The sequence below is a fragment of the Hetaerina americana genome, unplaced genomic scaffold, assembly GCF_022747635.1.
Source record: "Hetaerina americana unplaced genomic scaffold, ioHetAmer1.1.p SCAF_38, whole genome shotgun sequence".
NCBI lineage: Eukaryota > Metazoa > Arthropoda > Insecta > Odonata > Calopterygidae > Hetaerina > Hetaerina americana.
This window is the reverse complement of record NW_027286963.1, coordinates 4668814-4685777: the sequence shown is the minus strand read 5'-3', so window position 1 is coordinate 4685777 and position 16964 is coordinate 4668814. Positions and strand designations below refer to the sequence as shown.

Sequence of the window (16964 nt, the reverse complement as noted above, 5' to 3'; positions counted from 1 at the left end):
TTACCCCTATAATGTCCTCGCCTCTGCTAGGTAACAAATTCGTCCTCACTGCGTGTGCTGTGAAGCTGTAATACATGTATTCATTGAAGAAAATACTGACTTAACTTCATGATATTACTTTATTTTCCAATGACATTTCACAGTCATGTACCAATATGGAAAGCTCTATTTCCAAATATTATCCATTATCTATGTTTCATGGATAGTGTAATGCTCATGCTAATGACAAATATACATTATTATTATAATGATAATAAGAGAAAATTATCTATATTCCAAATCAGAGAGCAGACAAAAGAAAGTGTTTTCAAAAAAGAGACTAAACATTATTATAATTTAGAACATTAAATCTGATCAATTCAATCCACATGGGGATAGTCACCCAAATTTCCTGTATTTAACATTTTAAAAATTATAAAATTTTCAAAGGTGATGCTCCATTTTGAGGATTATTTTAAGGTAAAAGTATCATTTATCACAGTATAATATTCACGAACCTTGATCTCAAACTTTGCAAACGATGACATGTCAATGATGCCTACTCCTTCTCGACAAGCAACATATTCCTCACGCATATAATCAAAGAATTTGGGCTTTCCAAATGTTCCCTGCGGCATTTGAGGGAGGGGGTCACCTCCTGCAAAAAAATCAGAAAATATTTTCAACGGAGAATGAATGATGCCGCCAAAAGTAAGGCATGCCCAAATTTCAACCATACGTGTGTATGATGTGTCAAAGTACAAGGCTCTTTCAAATCCCATTCTAACACCAAATACTGCACCCCTGGTTTCCAGTACACTATACAGAGGAGAGCATCGGAGTTTGCGTGCATATTTAAATTCAGTTTGTAGAGGATAGAGGATAGAATAGTGCCTGAAATGAAGAGGAGATGCTAATTAAAAAAAGATAGCCCAAAATCAAATTTAAATACTTCTGAGACAACTTTATATACAGTTATATAATATATCATGCCACCATAAAAATTAAACATGCTCCAAGGGGGATCGAGATGGTGCGGGGGCTAACGTACTGGCTTCCCACCATGAGGGCGCGGGTTCAAATCCCGGCGGTGATGATTATTTTTCAGAGGTATCTCGATCCCTACTTGAGGTGCTTTGTGGAGGGCACTTTGAGTGAGTACGCCGTCCGTCGGATGGGACGTTAAACTGCGGACCCCTTGGCGCCTTTCGTAAAGAGTAGGCTAATGCCGACGCCGGGTTTCTCTCCACCCTTCATCCTTTCCTATCCATCCCCTATGGCGCAAATGACCTTAGCTGTCGGTCGCCTCCCCTCAAAACTACTACTACTAACATGCTCCAATCCAGTCCACAGAGGCAACCATATTTATTTATCCTAATGAAACAGTGTGCCGCCATTGATTATGACCAGCATGGTTTAAAAATGTCCACACAGGCAACTTTTACCATTAATTCTAATTCTACACAAATGAATAGTCTGTTATTTTTAATCTCCATTGGTACATGTCTACATGCACATCAAATGATGTTACTTTCATGTCATATCAGCTACTAAGTGATCCTTCCTAGCAATCCATTTTCATGCTTTATAGTTTTAACAGTGAGGGTTTAAAATTATTTATCCAAATAAGATAATACCAACATGCCCCGGCAATCCATCAATTCTAGATTTTTAAAAAATTTCCCCTTCTTTCATAGGTCATTTCCTTTTATGTTCCATAACACTTCTCTTTATTACGACATACATGTAAAACTTAGAAAGTATCTCAACTACTGTTACATTCAAAATACCACCAACATAAAACTTGATAATATTGTCAGTTTAGATAAGCTGTGTTCTGATTCCAAGCTTAAAATTATGCAAACAAGGAGTTGGAATTATTTTTTTTAAATAAAATAAGATTATTATCTTTCCTCAGAACACCCTGGGTCAAAAGTCTTATAATTCCAACAAATTCGACAGGGTCCATAACAATACTTTAAGAAAAATGCACTGTGCCAGCATCTTCCATTATTTAAAAGTCATTTATGCAAACAATAAGAACAACTTTTAAATACTTAAAATTCATATGGTTAAATACTATAGATGACAACAAAAATGGTTAAGTCACTGGTTAACTTACGTCTTTGTCTTTGCCTTTCAACCAAATGCATAATTTTCACACATTTCCATACATGAGTGGTTGTTATACCAAATAAAGATAAGAGATGAACAACAAAGGGTGTCAAAGACAAACTTCATTGATTGGAGGATGGACATTGTGTTAGCCATAGCTTTTAACTATCAAGAACAAAAATGTGAACTCCTATACCTATGGAATGTATTGCAGAAAACAAAACTCTCTAATATAAACATTTCCATCCACCAGGTGACCATTTCCAGAGAGAGAAATGTAACCAGAAGGCTTCATTTAAAAAAGCCCATCAGCACTAACCTCTCCTTTTGCCAAGTCTGATTGATACTTATCTCTCTCTCACTAATGATGGTTAATTTGTTACATGAAAATGATGATGGAAATATCAATATTGGAGAATTTTGTCTTCTGTATTTATTGATACTAAGAATACAATCCTGTTCATGCTTTGCTAATTCTTTTGGCTCTGAAAACATTCTTAATCAGTTGTACACGAGACCCAGGTATGTAGATATATTTCTAGAAAAGTTGGCCTCATCATGATGTCCATGCCAGGAATCAAAACCACACATTTGAAAGGTATTACTCATCAGGCTGGCAGGATTAGTGGGAACTCATTTGAGCCAATTTAGCAGGCATTTCATAACTTCCTGCCTTAGAGGAGAGATGTCATGGAACATCATCATGGATGTACAATAATCAAAAGTGATTGCACCCTAGAAAAAACTAAAATATGTAATAACTGTTCTTTAGGACAAGGGTAACCATAGCCACAATTTCTTGGATATATAGAAGTGGAGAACCTGCATTTTCTATAATTGTAATGCTTGAAAATAATGAAAGAGAGAGAAGGCTTGAAAAAGTTTAACGATAGAAAATAGACATCATTACTCATGAATTTACAGATGGATATACAGTCGATCCCCATGTTATGGACAAAATACATTCCTGAGAGTGTTTCAGGGTCATAATTGTGAGCAACTTGAACATCTGACAAACAGTGAATATAAAACTAACGATAATAGCAATAGTAGGAAAATTCAATTAAATAAGTATACAATAACAAGCACAAAAATAATTTAAAAATTACTAACAATCAGAAACCATTTCCAAAGATTGCGGCTTGTGACTAATATGGATGAATGGAATCACTCTATTTCCGTCCTTTTCACCCTGCAGCAAATCGTTCAGAAAGACTACACAATAATTCTCTTATGTCTTTACTCTTTAGTTTTTACAAACACTGCATGCTTGAGTATATCCAGAAGTACACACTTCATAAATTTTCATAAAATATTGATTCTAAGCTGCGCGCTGACTTTTGAAAGGTTATTTTGAACAAAATAAGTTTAGCAAACAATCAATTTGTCATAACTATCATCTGTGCTACAGTGCATTAATGTCAGATATACTAGCTTACAATTAGATGATGTCTAATTTTTAATAGGAGTGTTGTGTTCAAAACAAATAAAAGAGCTATTTTTATTTTATTTCACACTTAATTGATTACTATTACCTTTAGCCTCAATTCCTTACTGATGAAATAACAATGATTTGGAACTACTTGCATCACACACATAGCTAATCACAAATGTGTATATACTGTAGCTTCTTCCCCCAATGTGTATATACTGTAGCTTCTTCCCCCAACTACATTAGTTAACCATATGTCTTGGAGGTGAAAATGGGGTAAGGTACAGAGAATGCGGAGTTACTGAAATGCCAAAAACTTAAAACAATTATGCCACATTCACTCCATTGCAACCAGGACAGGCAATTAAAATTATTTTAATTATTCAATTTTAAAGATCAGCATGGATCTGAGACATGCAACTAATAATGTAATCTTTCACATTCTTACCGACCAACAACTTCTTTCGTTCGCTGCCGTAAATAATGTGCATTGTTATGAAGATCAGTGAAGCGTCTCACGTCAAAAGGCAGGAGATCACCTCTTGGGGGCTCCCCGCTGATAATCCATTCAGCAATAGCACGGCCAACACCACCAGCCCCCTGGAGAGCATTCCCATTCAGACCAACACCCACAAAATAGTTTCCCACCTGATGACAAGAAGAAACAAGTGTTGGTAAAAATGAAGATTCTTTTTAGCCGAAATGTAAAAGAGTTTTGGTGGGCACTTCTGACCTGAATGACAGATAAGGGTTCAGACCAAAGCATACAAGTTATGATCACAAGTGGATAAATAAGAAAATATGGTGATATTCATGATCATTGAAACAAGTGATTGAAAATAATCGATTATCTGAACATTGAATTCCTATTATCAATTCTAAAAGGAATTGAAATGAACTACAAAAACAAAATCTTGATATATGACCTTAACATAGAGGATATTGACTTAAAGAATGAGATAAATGAGGAGAAAAATCTAAAAATGAAGAAAAGAAAAAGTTAGAGAGACCCAGTTATCCTCAATATATCTTCACAAGTAAATTGAGAAGGGAACACCAGCAGTTTTTAAAAAGACATGACATTGGTGGCATATGGAGACATTGCGATAAGGGCAGTACCTGTGATATGCAGACTACATATACAGCCATAATTACTACTTGAAAACCAGAGCAGCTAGTTCTTAAAACAAATAAACAAAAATAATCAACACAAATGACGAATATACTCATGATATCAACTTTTTACTATAAATCAATGCAAGTACAACTGAGATACATTTTAAGATTCTTAGGAGGCAATTTTTAATATTTTTAAAATGACTTCACGATTTTATAAGTATTTACACTAGTGCCAAATAGAAGGAAAGTATGATGAGGAGAGAGTATGCATTGAGAATGTATTACAAATTAAAAACACAAAATAAACAAATGGAGATAATTACTTGAAGCCAAAATAATGAGGACAACCTTCAAAAGAAAACTAAGAAGAATACATATATTGGAATAAGTAAAGGAATTTTGCTACATAAGGAAGAGGTTCACCTGCAATGGAAGAGACACGAGGAAAATAATATGCAGAACCGTATAACCACACAAGAGCCTGAAGGTTTTCAGAAAAATACTGATGGAAAATTCACATTATTAGCCTCAGGTAAGAGACTGCTCCATCAATACCATTTAAATACTATAGAGGATGATAGTTGTGCCCAACAACAGAAATAGACAAAACAGGACATATCAATTGAAAATTGATAAAACAGAATAAATAAGTAAATTAAATGGGCAGACTGACTAATTAAGAGTGTTTTGAAGATAAAGTGCACTGAGACATATCTGGAAGACAGTAACAAGAGAAATATCAAAATCACAGTAAACATGCGAGACTAAACAGTTTACCAAGAACCATAAGAGAACATTTTCATCATTATATGTATATATTTCAAGGAAAAGTATGATCAGGTTCAAAAATTGTTCCTCTAGGAAAACATCAACTGTCACAAGATTGGTATGAAGCACACATACTTCTGATGTTTCACCTAAAATCCATCTCCCATCAGGAGTGAAATTATCAGGCCAATTTATAAGCTGTGGTCTTCCAGCCTCAGCAAGGCATGGCATTCTGTGCACAGCTTTTTCCCACATTGGTCCTGAAAGAAATGCACATGAAAAGATATTTAAAATCTATTAGTGAACAGATGGTGATTAAGTTGATTAGCTGTTTACATATTACTACTGCTGAAAACTCATAGGTTTCCAAAAACTCGTGTATCCTAAAACCAGAGTGTTTTTCAGACATAAGTTTGGACTTCCCATCTCCCTTAATTCCTCAATGAGGTATATCCATTATGGCACCGGTTGGGTGCATTTTTACATTGGATGAGGCAAGGGTATGCCAAATAAATCAACAAAATGGACAACAAATCTTATAAATTACAAACATGGCATAGTAAACTAGCATACGGATTTTATATCCTGAGAAATAGACAATTAGGAAAACTGGAATTGATAATTATATATGACAATTTCTCATTTTGTCAGAGCAAAAACAGTGATGTTACATATACAGTAGGCTCCTGATATATTGAGTATCATACATAACAAGAATATCCATTGAGCATTGGCATAATATAAAACACTCATTTTCAATGAAAACTCCATCATCCTGAAATCTTAACATCACTGAACTCACCAAAGTGATCCCAATCTGGAGGTAATCCTTCCTTCCAGGTATCAGAAAAATTGTTAAAAATCAATGGCTTAGCTTCATTTTCAAATCCTCCAACAAGCAAACCAACTAAAAGGTGAGTAGTAAAAACAAAAATAGATATTTACATATATGCACATAACATACAAAAATGTTCATATTTAAAAACTCACTTAATAATTTAATTTCACACATCTGAGGGATTGAAAAGAACAATTTTAGAAGCTATGGATTTTGTTGTGTACATTGTGCACATCATGGATACATTGCACTCAGAATATACATACAGTTCACAAGCCAATTTAAAATTCACTGGAATGCACACAACATACAGCAGCACAACAGCCTAAACAATTATGCATTTTTCTATGATGAATAAATCCATCTATCTATCTAACATTCTGAATGCAGAAAGTATAGGAAATATTACAAATGTATAATTTTATACACTATCTAACAATAGTAAGAAGAGGCTAAAAAATATTTTTGGGAGGCACTCACTTCCTTTACTTTCTGGATCGATCCATTCCCTCATGTAAACATGTGAATCATAATCTCGAATGGTAGGAAGACCATGTTGTGAAGATGAAGTTATACTGGGAATTGCTCTGGTAGTGGCATAAAAATGTTCAGCTGGGTTAACTGGTATCTTAACTTTTGTACTGCATTGCTGTCCCAACTGCCTGGCCCACTAAACAAATGAAAGCACAGAAAAACTCTCTTGAGCATGATATTTGTATGGCAAACACTCTCACATACAAATTAAAGCTGATATGAACTAAACTGCTTTAGGTTTCCCTTGGTAAAAGTTTCAAATATTAATATTAAAACACTGACAGAACAGTACTTTTCCACAGATGCTTATTAATATGGCGTCGTTAGGTATCTCATGAAGCCATAATGTAGTGACATGCATAGTACTGATAAAAATCAGTGGAAAAGTGCTATTGCATTTTTTAAGTTCTCGAATTGAATAGCATTAAATAAATCATTTAGTCTTCCACCAAAAATAGTGCATGTAAGTCACCACTGTGCGTGAATGTGTGAATTGCAGCTCTGGACTTAAAATATGAAATGAAACTGTTGTTTTCTAACTTCATTACCAGAATTCTTTGTGACTAAAGAGTGAAATGTTTATTGGTTCCTAAAATATGTTTGGGATTTTAATGGAACCCATCACATTGATTGCAAATATTGCAGACAAATGCAATTCATTACACCTAGTTTGAATACAAATGTACAGTCACAAGTAAAAAAAAACAATAAAAAGGAGTACTATAAAGGTATATAAGAATAAAATTAATTGTATACAGAGATAGAGACGTGAAATCAACCACTGAATAACATTGACGTTCCCACAGAAACTGACTGAACAGTTTAGACTTAAATGATATAACATTTCTTTTTCCGTTAGTTTTCTAGGTAATATTTTCAAGAATTTCACACCAGCATAGCAAGAGTTATCCTTAAGTTATTGAAACCTTTTGTGCTTTGCCTAGGTAAATCAGCATTGACAATCCAATTGAAGATGGCTTTGTTTTGCCACACAATAATAATAGCATGTAACATGTACCTACAAGGAATAGCTTAAATTTTGAATTTTTTAAAGTAAGGTCTACAACTACTTGCCCTTGGAACTTTATCTAGGATTCTCACTGCCCATTTTTGCAGACTAAAGGGGTGTATGGCATGTCAACTCAACAAATTGCTCACTCATTACAGTTACAGGAAAAGCATCTTGACTAAACGAGTAAAGAAACATCTAAGAATGCATCATAAGATATTAAACTTTTAATCTATTGAGCGAATATTTCACATAACATTTTTGTGAGTAAATGGCACTCAAATAATGAGATCTTAATCAATTTGAACTAAATAAAACTGGAATAATAACTGGATTTTTCATCAAGTTTCAACGGTAATTTCAAAATGTTTTCTTTTGAAATTCATAAAATTATTTCCAATAATTTCCAGAGTTTCACATATATAAATTTCAATTAAAATATAACATGATAGAAATGTTTGTTTTCAAATCTATCACAAACAGCATTTTATGCATGTTTGATGGTTCAATAATTGTTTTTCTGTGAATCTTCTAACAACCAATGAATACGGCAATTCAATAAAACAACCAGCAGATTATTACCATTCCAGCACAATTGACAAAATACTGGCAATCCATGTTCCCAAGGTTGGTCTGCACTCCTTTTACTTTCGAATTTTCTGTGAGGACCCATTCTACACGGCATCCTTCTATGTAGTTTGCCCCTGTAAAGAATTTTAAATGAATTAAAATGAAAGTAATTATTTTATTCATCATTTCTAAACACACACATATCACAATGATTCTACAAAATTCCATATAACACTGGTCAACTCCAGATTTTTCCTCTTCCCGGTTTTTTCCTGGTTTTCCAGGAATCAAGGCTTGCTGGTCACACTGCAAAATCACCCGTAAGCCAACATCCATTTTAAAATAGATAAAGAAATGATACAGACAATTCTGTATCTCGATACAGAGGAAGTCTGCTTTGGATGCAGGACTCATGAACCTATGGTTTGAGTTGTGCAATACAGAGCTCTGTAAAGCATTATACTGAACTGCATAACATTGCTGGGGGTCTAATGATACCAATTATACAAAGAGTCACTCTTGCAGTCCTAAATGATACAGTGGGTCTGGTTTGGATGCAGGTACTCTTAGATGAATGTTAATAAATAAACATAAGTAACCGCTAAAAAAGGACCAGTTGTCCAAGTTACAGGACCAGCTACAGAATAATTGGCATTATGCTTAAAAATACATTAGCAGCGGTCACTGAAACAAGTAATTTAGTAGTTGCCCATCATGGATTCAGTAAAATAGCAATCTAACTAGCCTTCTGCAGCCAAATAAATGTAAGTTTACCCCATTATGCTTATAAGATTGTCTTATTTGCCACACATTGCTATGTTCAAAATTAACTAATGGATTTGACATTAATTTGCACTGGGTATTATATTAAAAGAATGAGATGAGAATGATACTTATTGCATTATTAAATTGGATGTGGTAGTCCAGTGAGTAGAACATTGGACTACTGACTGGAGGGTTAGAGTTTAATTCCCAGGGATGCCTCATGGCAACCTCAACTTCACCCAAGTTGGGTGATTTTGCGGGTACCATATCTTCCAAAGGAAACCAAAAGAGATACTCGGAAAGGAATGGGTTCCATTATTAAGGTGTGAATTTTGAATTCTGTTGGACTTAGTACTAGGTGAGCTCTACACTCATCTTCCACACCGACCTCCAGTTTGACCACTGTTTTTTGGTTGATTGGGCATTATTTTAACATGATCAGTTTATGGCATTGATAAACTTAAATTTAATTGATTTTAGTTCCAGGTAGACTACTAATTAACCCTCCAAGGTGAAATACTCAACAACTTTCCGGACATGAAAGTACACTCACCACCCTGACGTGCTAAGTCAGCTAATGCAAGGCATACTGCAGAAGATGAGGCAGTGGCATCATCAGGGACCCATACACCACCCTCCAAACCCTCCGTTCGGAGAAGTGGGTGAAGATTTCGTATTTCTGCTGGGGTGACAACCTGCACATTATAAGAAAAAGAGGTACTTGTATAAAGGTGAAATTTAAACAGTTTAGAAGTCCAATTTTCACACCAACTACGGTTAACAACTTTTTTTAAGGTTACCTACCAATTGAGGTAGGTTTTGGATGGACAAAACTACCAAATAAATACGTTGTTTCTCTTAATTAAACATATTCATTCAACCTTCATCCCTGTGTATTTCCTCCCTCCCTTCACCCCGACCAACATCCCTATCTTATTCCTGCCCTTTCCTTGTACTCTATGATTACTCCCAACAATCCCCTCTTCTTGCCCATCATAGCCAGCACACTTATGCCAGCACACTCATATGTTTTCCTTTCCATCCATTTCACCTTCTCCATTATTCTTTACACACACATTTCAAAAGCCTCCAATTTACTTCTATCATCCTGCTTCAGAGACAATGTTTTCATGCCATACATTCCATATGCTCCATTCATTACGTATGCTCCATTTAAAAGTTTAGACGAGCTTCTTCTTAACATCCTCATTCAATGTCCTTGTCATCAACACTCTCCTCCTTGTGAAGGCCTCTTTTTCTAGCACAATTCTTCTCCTTATGTCCCAAATACTTTGACCATGTTGGTTCAAAACACTTCCGCGATACATGAACTGTTCCACCTGCTCTAGTTTTTGCCCTCCTATTTTAATGTTTAACTTTGCCTTTTTCTTTCCCAAAAATCGCATAACCTTTGTTTTATTAATATTGATTCACATCCCATACCTGTCGTACTGAATTTCCAATTAACTCATCAATGCTTGCACACCCCTTGACTGACTGACAAACTAATTGATTTTACGAATTCCCCGCCCACTTTCATTCCTACCTCCAATTCTTCCCATGCCTCTTTAATCATTTCCTCCACATATACCTTGAATAGAACCAGTGATAATGGATACCCTGTCTTACTCCTCTTCATAAGACTGCCCATTTGGACTATAAATCCCTCACTTGCACCTGAGCAGTCTGAGACATGTACAGGTTGCGGATTAGTCTCGTGTCCCTTCAACCTATTCCTATTTTCTATGAAACAGGCAAATACGTCCTGATTGCATTTTATATTCCTCTCGATTAGTGATCTCATTACTGCAATGGCATCATGCATGCATCTCCCCTTGCTAAACTCACACTGATTATCCCCAAAGTAATCATTTACCTTGCACTCCATCCTATTGTTGATGATCCTGAGAACAACTTTAGCTGTGAGGGAAGTCAAACTTAGTGTTCCGTAGTCCTCACATGATTTAGCCTTTACATTATGCTAGAAATTTTCAGTGACAGAATTTATTATTCACAATGACCAAGAACTCAAGGTTAGATCTTCAAGTTTACAGATGGAAATGTCAATGAACATGATACAGGGGTGGTTCTTGGGATTGAATGCTGTTGGAGCATTTTCTGGCTCAACATTTCTTTTTACATGGCAGCAATTCTTCAGGAGTGAAGTAAAGTGATAATTGTGAACTGATCCACGTCAAGGCAAATGATTTTTACACTTTGAAACTGCTGCATTGTAATGCCTCTTTCCACTCTCTTTACATACTCTTGATTTTTCTCTTTCACTTAAGAGAGACAGTGGAGAGTATTATAACTTCACCTCCCTCCTGAAGACGCTTGCCGCAATATGAGATGAAATGTTGAGCCCAAAAATGCTCCATTCTCAGCCAATCCTGAGCCCCTGCATCATAAAATCACTGTAAAAACCAACAATCTATTAGTCTACACAATTGTTTCCCATGAGAGCAGATGACTTTTTAAAAGTAACATAGCTTTCAAAGTAATCGTGGAAAATGCCGCAACTATAATTTTAGCAATCCCCTGCTGATGTGCACAAAAATACAGGGAATAGCAAGCAGGAGAAAAATATTGGCTTTAACCCTGTGATGTTGTGCACACAACTGTGATCATGCCATGATATTGTACAAGGGTAGTCAGAAAGATCCCCAGAATCACCACCAGATGTCAGTGCTAGCACAATGAGTTTCCTGCCTAGTAATAAGTAATCCTTTATGAGTAAACGTAACTCTGGGAAGAGATCTGTGGAGCAGACCCCTATCAGGTGTTGTTCCCTTGTAGTGATTCGTGAAGATGGAAAAAATTGAGACTCTAACAGTGATTACATACTTTTTAAAGAAAGGTATGAAATCATAAGAAATGCATGCTGACAAGAGCACTCTGCTCCTTCATATTCAACAGTTGCCAAGTGGACAAATGAGTTTATTCGTTGTTGCGGGCGTGACTTCATGGAATCGACTTAACATAATGAAAAGAGAAACTTTTGATGATGACGTGCCACATCAAAACCTAGGTCGTCCATCTAATAAATCTATGTGGAATTACAAAGTTTCTCTTTTCATTATATAAAATGAGTTTAAGTTTGGTCGGAACAGCTTAGATGATTATCCCCTGGTGGTCAGTCAAAACATGCCACTACCCCAGGAATTATTGCAAAAAAGCATTAAATGGTCATGAATGATGGACAACTGAAAGTTCAAAAAATTGCTGAAGCTGTAGGGATGTCATACGAATGGGCACATCACATTTTAACAGTTGAATTGGACATGAGAAAATTCCCTGTTAGATGGGTGCTGTGACTCTTGATGCAGGATGAAAAATTCATCAGAATTGAAATTTCCAAACAATTTTTGACCCGTTTTAAGAGCTACCATCAATATTTTGCACACCGGTTTGTGACCAAAAATGAAACTTGGGTCCACTACTATACCCCAGAGACCAAAGGTAAGTTAAACACAGTGCAAACATGTTGGTTCACCAATACCAAGTAAAGAAAAGGCAATATGGTTGTCCAGAAAGGTGATGGCTTCAATTTTCAGGGATGCAAAAGGAGGTGGTAGTTTTTATGTGAAGCATGGACAGCTAAGGTCATTTGCACCATTAGGGATGGATGTGAAAGGAAGGGTTGAGAGAAACCCAGTGTTGGCATTGGCCTACTTTTGTCAAAAGGCACCAAGGGGTCTGCAGTTTAACGTCCTATCCGACGGACATCATACTCACTTAAAGTGCTCTCCACAAAGCACCTCAAGCAGGGATCAGGATACCCCTAAAAATGTTAGTTTTCTCCAGGATTTGAACCCTGACCCTCTCCGTGGGAAGCCTGTACCTTAGCCACTGCACTATCCCGGGATGAAAAAGGGATTCTGGTGATAGATTATCTTAACACTGGTCGAACAATGACTGTATAATACTACGCAGATCTCATAAACCAACTACAGCAAAAAATACATTAAAAAAAGCCAAGTTTGACAAGAAAGAAAGTCATCTTTCATCAAGACAATGCACGCCTACACACAAGTGTTGTTGCCATGGCAAAAATATGTGAACTAAGATACCAATTGTCGTCACACCAGCCTTATTTGCCTGATTTGGCTCCATCTGATTACCACCTCTTCCCCAAGTTCAAAATTTTCCTCGGTGGATGGAGATTCTCTTCAAACAAAGCACTAAAAACCGAAGTATATGGGTATTAGGCAGGCCCAAATGAATCTGATTTTCAAGATGGGATCAAGATATAGGAACATTGCTGGACCAGGTGCAATAGTGAATAGTGTAGAGCGAGACTACATTGAAAAATAAAAAAGTATCACTCAGGTAAGTCATTCATTTCTATTCCATTCTGAGAACTTTTCTACTTACACTTGTATTCACACTAATTTGTTGGGACACATGGTTCCTTTGGAAGGCTTTAGAAATTTAGAGGACACTTCATTATTTTAATTGGCTAAAACACTCGAACAGAAATTAAATGAATTGGATTTCAATCCTGGTCTAAACAAATGATTTTTCCTGCATGAAATTTTCCAACCTCGAGTAACATGCATTTGCAGAATGAACTAATTCATTATTAATAATGGCCATCCATCCTACTAGCCTACCATCCTAATGGTCAGTTTCCACCCAGATTCCTCTTGATTAACTTCAGCAAGTCAGTTAGGTCAAACCTGAGCTCTTGCCACAGTTATTTCCGTTGACTTTCCCATCCATTAAAAATGTTTACAGCAAAGGATGACGGGGTCAATAAAGTGATAGGTGTTGGAGATGCACACACTTCTTGCAGTTTCAACAGGTGAAATCTTGAATTTGGTGTCTCTTGTATCATTCCTTTGTTTCCAGTTTTATTTTCCCTTTTCTTTTCTGTACTTTCAGACTTCTCCACAAAAAATAAACAAATAGTACTTCAAACAGTATTTAGTAAATGAATCTAATTCTGTTTTCCTTGTCTTATAAGGAAATATTTGCACTTATAACATTTTATATTACATGATTATGTTTTAAGGCTTCAGGAGTGGAGATAAGTGAGTGAGTAGTTTACTGATCAATTTTTCTGATAAACTATGAAAAATGAGTGAACACACTATTATTTCATATGCATTCAGTTTTTCCAAGTTGTCAGGAATGGATGATTTTTTTCAACTGGGCTTTGGGAATACCAAACTACCTACAAAGTCAGGGAATGTTTGTCTTATGTAAAATGGTTTGATAATACCGATGGGCATTTACATTGGAATGAGGGGAGTGTTAGTTAACGTGCTTGATTGTGGGTGTTCATAATTATCCACTTAGCCATAGTGCTAAAAATGATAAGTTTGGGGAACTTGAAACAAGGCTTCTGAAAAGAGAGGAAAAGTAATGGCACATGGCTTGTTTCATAGTTTTATCTTGATTCAAAACTCACTCACCTTAAGAGACGATAACCTATCCAGTTTCAAGCCCATGGAAAAGTAGACAATGTGGTTAGATGGGATGGGCTAAAGGGGATGGGGGTTCCTTTGACAGGAGCCCCAAGCACTTAGGCTTCATGGTTCATTATACCAAACCACATTTTTACCTGCCTGCTGCAAGCAGACATGGGACAAGAGTACCGAAGGAAAGACCTGGAGGTCACTCATACAACCTCCATCTCCAGAACCAACATTTCACCCAATTTTTTAATGTGGCCTTGACCTTGATTATGTTTCTTCACTATCACAGTGGTGGTATCCACTGGTATCAGCTGGTGCTGATTAGAACTTCCAAACAAACAAACCAGACAAACGCCAAATAATTGATGAGATGAATGTTGATTTATCAGAGGTAGTGCAGAGTAAAACTTTGATTAACTGATCTACATGGGGCCAGGAGGTTGGCCGAGTAATCCAAGAATCCAATTAATCCAGGAAAAAGTGAAACTATCTTACAAGGAAAATCTCCATTAACTGGTTCTCAGATTTTGTCTGAACCTGGCAGGCATGTAATCTTCAAAATGATTCACAAGCCACCCCAATTTTGAGGTTACACAGTCAATGGTTAAAACAAAAAGGTCTTTTACATGCAGAATTACTACCTAATGGCATTAGTCTTTTGGTTATCATCTTGTGTTGTCAACTCATGGGTCAAGGAGTCACACTATGTAAGGAGTAACTTCAATTCATATAATTTTCTTCCATTTCATTTTCCATCACCTTCCAAAACGTTACGGATTTTAACATTCAATTAACCTTTACCATTACAAGCTAATAGAAGAAAACAAGACCTTAAAAGCATTCATATAATTCTTTAAGAAAGCAAGCACTGATATGACGAGGAGACCAACAGGAAGATAAAATTTAAATATTAGCCAAATATAGGTTAGAAATAACTCTGAAACATTCTAAATCTTAGATAAAAATTTAAGATGGAATGCAGTGGCTTCATCTGAATAACAATAACTGCTCAAGGAGTACCCACAGTTGATCTTGCATGCAGATGCACTTAATTATAATATGAAAAAGGTGATAGGTATTGATTTTATATTAAATTGAGAAATATTTTACCTCACACTGAAGTCCTTTCGGCAAGCTGTAGGCCACTCGCCTCTTTAATGCAATCAGCCTATCTTTAGTTTGTGCTAAATTTAAGCTGCCACATCGCTTTAAATCTACAAAGAAACAATGCATTATATTTAAACCCTCCAATACAGTCTACTATTATGGATACAGGATGGCTCTAGAGATTTAGAAAACGATTTTCTCTTTTTCCAGACACAAATACCCATCGAAATAACAGTCCGAGAAATTAATGAAAATTAAATTTAAATGAGACTCCAGCAGGAAAATTTGCCCAACCTCTCCAACGTCACTCAAAAACATATGCAATATATTTGTCAAAAAAATTCATTTAATTTAATACCTATGTTGTATCCATGGTCCTGCAGGGACTGGTACAATTTGATGCTATAAGATATCAAATTTCTCTCAGCCGAAGGTTTGAAAAGCCCCAGTGTACCCGATCCAAAGAGAGAAGTTCCTTGGCCAATGCTGTTAATATAATATTCAATGAACACCACAAAGGAAACGTCATTATTTTTTCAACTACGTAACTACCAGCAAATGATTCGAAGTGGAAAACACGGTACATTTGATTACTAACAATACTTAATTTTTTATCTATAAAACATTTGCATAGTTTTGCGAATGGTTCCGAATACTTACGAATGCTGCTCAAGAACAACGACATCCTTCCAACCGGACTGAACTAAATGATAGGCAATAGAATTCGCAACAGCACCTGACCCACATATCACAACTTGAGCCTCCTTTGGTGGAACATTCGTCGTATGCGAGTGCGATGTTGCATAAGTCTGACGAATAAATTTAGATGGCAAGCAGAAACTACTTCCATTTGAAGAAAAAATACTTGACAAGCCAGTAGCCGCGTTTATACCAACTGAACATCTTTTAACTGTATTCATTAGGCCCATTTCAGTCAATTTTATGATTTAAATACAGTTTGCTTACGGCACTACGCTTCTCCTAATAACAGGGCTCCATTCTGGGCACATTTCGCCAGTATTAAAAATAGCGCTAGCCGCTTCACTCCACTGAAAACATCATCAGAAAAAGAACCTACGCATGTGCAAACATTATCCCCAAAATTCCAAATACCATTCATTCATATTGCGATTTTTTTGCGAACACACTTCAAAATTCACAAGTAACGTATCATGTGACAATATTAATTGATGGATCTCATTACACTTAATATAATACTGTTTTTCTTAAGAACACTTCGATGAATACTAATCAAGTTTCCCAGCTTTTGGCATAAAAGATATATTTGCATGTTCCATTGAAATTAAT

The 16964-nt window shown here is 36.0% G+C and overlaps 1 protein-coding gene across 3 annotated transcripts in view; it reads right to left on the bottom strand.

Annotated features, from left to right (window-relative positions):
• The window catches only part of LOC139691564 (pyruvate dehydrogenase phosphatase regulatory subunit, mitochondrial-like), a 33554-nt gene extending 16590 nt beyond the window's left edge, over nucleotides 1-16964 (bottom strand). For all 3 annotated transcript variants that reach the window (XM_071589436.1, XM_071589437.1, XM_071589438.1), the window contains exons 1-11: nucleotides 16317-16964; nucleotides 16015-16142; nucleotides 15660-15763; nucleotides 9683-9824; nucleotides 8377-8498; nucleotides 6732-6921; nucleotides 6216-6320; nucleotides 5549-5673; nucleotides 3975-4174; nucleotides 719-873; nucleotides 498-637 (exon numbers count right to left, since the gene is read on the bottom strand). In XM_071589436.1, coding sequence (XP_071445537.1) covers nucleotides 498-637; nucleotides 719-873; nucleotides 3975-4174; nucleotides 5549-5673; nucleotides 6216-6320; nucleotides 6732-6921; nucleotides 8377-8498; nucleotides 9683-9824; nucleotides 15660-15763; nucleotides 16015-16142; nucleotides 16317-16585 — 1680 coding nt within the window. In that variant the 5' untranslated portion in view covers nucleotides 16586-16964. The remainder of the gene's footprint in view (nucleotides 1-497; nucleotides 638-718; nucleotides 874-3974; nucleotides 4175-5548; nucleotides 5674-6215; nucleotides 6321-6731; nucleotides 6922-8376; nucleotides 8499-9682; nucleotides 9825-15659; nucleotides 15764-16014; nucleotides 16143-16316) is intronic.